This window comes from Montipora capricornis, chromosome 14, assembly GCF_036669925.1.
Source record: "Montipora capricornis isolate CH-2021 chromosome 14, ASM3666992v2, whole genome shotgun sequence".
Taxonomy (NCBI): Eukaryota; Metazoa; Cnidaria; class Anthozoa; order Scleractinia; family Acroporidae; genus Montipora; species Montipora capricornis.
In genome coordinates this window covers 11,925,259-11,927,804 of record NC_090896.1, presented here as the reverse complement: position 1 = coordinate 11,927,804, position 2,546 = coordinate 11,925,259, and the positions used below count along the sequence as shown (strand labels likewise).

Here is a 2,546-nt window from a genome sequence, read left to right as displayed (position 1 = left end):
ACAAAAAGTTTGGCAGGTATGGAGTCCATCTGGATGTTCAACTTAGGCTTGAGACTCGTAATGAAGAGCATTTGTAGACTAAACAAAGAAATTTGCCCCGCTGGCACTTTCTTAAGACTTTAAATTGGTTTTCTTCCAAAAGATTTTTTGGCGTTTTGTATTATTCCAAAAATCCCAATGAGAACGGCTGATTAAAGTACAATGTTTTTGAGCCAGTATACCGTAAAATTCCGGTTATAAGCCCATCTACTTGAAAACAAAAAAAATCCATCTGGCTTTAAGCCCCCCCCCGGATATTAGCCCCCCCCCCTCTAGTTTTCCTTGTTTTTTTAACATTTTAAGTACTCTTGCAGAATCCTGTACTTCAAACACAAAATTAGGAAAGATTGTGGAACAATAATAACTTACAGAATTAAGTATAGGAAGCCTTGCCACTGTGAACTAGACATTAAAATTTTTAACAGTAACACCGAAGATGAACTCTGAACTTCCGGTTTGTTGCGTTCCGGTTACGTTCACGTTGTTATGTTTTGATATTGTTCCTAAAATTGAAATGCATTCGAATTATAACGAGGCTTCAAAGTTCAATTAAAGATTAATATATTAAAAACGTATTTCCATCAACACTGCTGTGGCTCCTTTCGAGACCTTTTTTTATTCCGCTTTTTAGCTCCCTTTCTCCCCCCCCCCCCCAGATATAAGCCCACCCACCCAAAACCCCTTACAAAATTATATAAGCTCAGGGCTTATAACCGGAATTTTACAGTTATTGCATCAAGGGTAAACAGGGCACGACGGAGAGAAATTTAAAGGTTGGTGTGGAAGTTCAAAGCGATGAAAAGTATAGATGATATTGCAATTTTAGGGTTTTTTTAATTTTCCAAAACAGAAGATATGCGCTTAAAGGTGCGGCGGAATAAAGTTCGAGAGAATGGCTATTGTTGAAATTATTTTAGTAAACAAAGTTTCTGCCATACATTTCCTGTAACTCCAAAGGCACAAAATTACAGAGAATGTGTGGAGACAAAAAAGCAATATTTAGGAATTCCAAAGAATGGATACCAACTCCAGTTCATCTCAATTGCGAACTTGAACTAATTTTTTGGGTTTATGAGAGCAAAAGTCCATAAAGTAGAGTCATGTTTAGTCAATTATGCTTTGAATTTCCATACAAACCTTTGAATTTCCCGCCATGTTGCCCTGATTGCCCATGATGCACCCCAAGAAACTGAACTGGTCTATTGTCTTCCAAGCCCCGGTTGTTCAAAAGCCGATTAACGCTAATCCCAGATTAAAAATTAACCAAGAAGTTTATTTCTCTACTCCCAAATGCTGTTCGACGCTGATATTCGGATAAAATTTACATTAGTATATGTTGATCTTGAAAAACAAAAATAAGCAAAAGAAACTTTAACCAAAAAGTTGAAAACATGAAACAAAAGTTTACGCTAATCCTGGATTAAGTTAATCGGCTTTCGAACAACCGGGTCCAGATTTTTAAACTAATCGTCTCTTGCATAGAAGATACTTAACAATAATTCATGAGTGCACGTTGGAAATGACATAAATAGCCAAAGAGGCTGGTAGCGCCGAGTTGGCTATAACCAGTCTCATATCCAACAAGCACGAATAGAATAATTGTTTTATTTATTTTTCATTAAATTCTGAACTCTTGGACACTTAGAAATTAAAGCCAAACGGTTTCCAGCTTGGCAACACTTGACGCAATCAGTTAACATATGAGGTCATACAGTATATGAGCTGATAACCGAGATTGAATAAACCAATCAGAAAGCTAGAAACGCTACTATATACTATATATTTAATAGTAAGCAATATCAATGTGGTTGTGTGAAGACAAAATAAAACGGAAAACAGCTCACTTCCAGTTGCTCTCTGTGGGTAAAACACGTGGTGTTCTTAAGCTCCCTAAATATGCTAAACTTCATCTGGTCAACCTTCCAATGTTTGTTTTCACTTGTGCAATATCCATTGAAACGGTGACCTTTAGAGTTATACCGTCAACTGATCTTTAGTGACGTAATCAGTGGCAGTGTTTGTAACACCGTTTTCTTTTGTACAGGCTTGAAGGCCAGGGAACATTTACAGATGTACGTTCCCAAGTGTGGTATGGCAGTTTCACCCACAAGGCTGCTCCTGGACTAAAATTCAAAATCAACTTATGAAATCTGTAGAAACGTGTATATATGAAATTAAAAGTAATCACTTATTTTTCCCTGTTCATCTCTGCATTTATTTATTTAATAATAATAATAATAATAATAATAATAATAATAATAATAATAACCTGTGAATCTAACAACTCAACATTTATATAGCGCCTGTATCCCAATGTCCGAAGATGCTTTAATTGCAATAATTAGAATTAACAAGTTAGACAAAAAAGCTGTGTGAAAAGAAAAGGTTACGTTTATACAAACGTTGGCCGTGTAGCACTTATATTTTAAACAGAGTTAACCGAATAGAGTGTAATGTGAAGTGCTAGATTTCAATCCCATATGAACCATGTGAGCGTTAGCCCTTTG

General features: G+C 36.0%; 1 protein-coding gene across 4 annotated transcripts in view; it reads left to right on the top strand.

Moving 5' to 3' along the window:
• LOC138032409 (MORN repeat-containing protein 2-like) overlaps nt 1–2,236 on the top strand; it is a 14,046-nt gene extending 11,810 nt beyond the window's left edge. For all 4 annotated transcript variants that reach the window (XM_068880072.1, XM_068880071.1, XM_068880070.1 and 1 more), the window contains one exon: nt 2,084–2,236. In XM_068880072.1, coding sequence (XP_068736173.1) covers nt 2,084–2,186 — 103 coding nt within the window. In that variant the 3' untranslated portion in view covers nt 2,187–2,236. The remainder of the gene's footprint in view (nt 1–2,083) is intronic.
• Nucleotides 2,237–2,546: the final 310 nt, after the last annotated feature.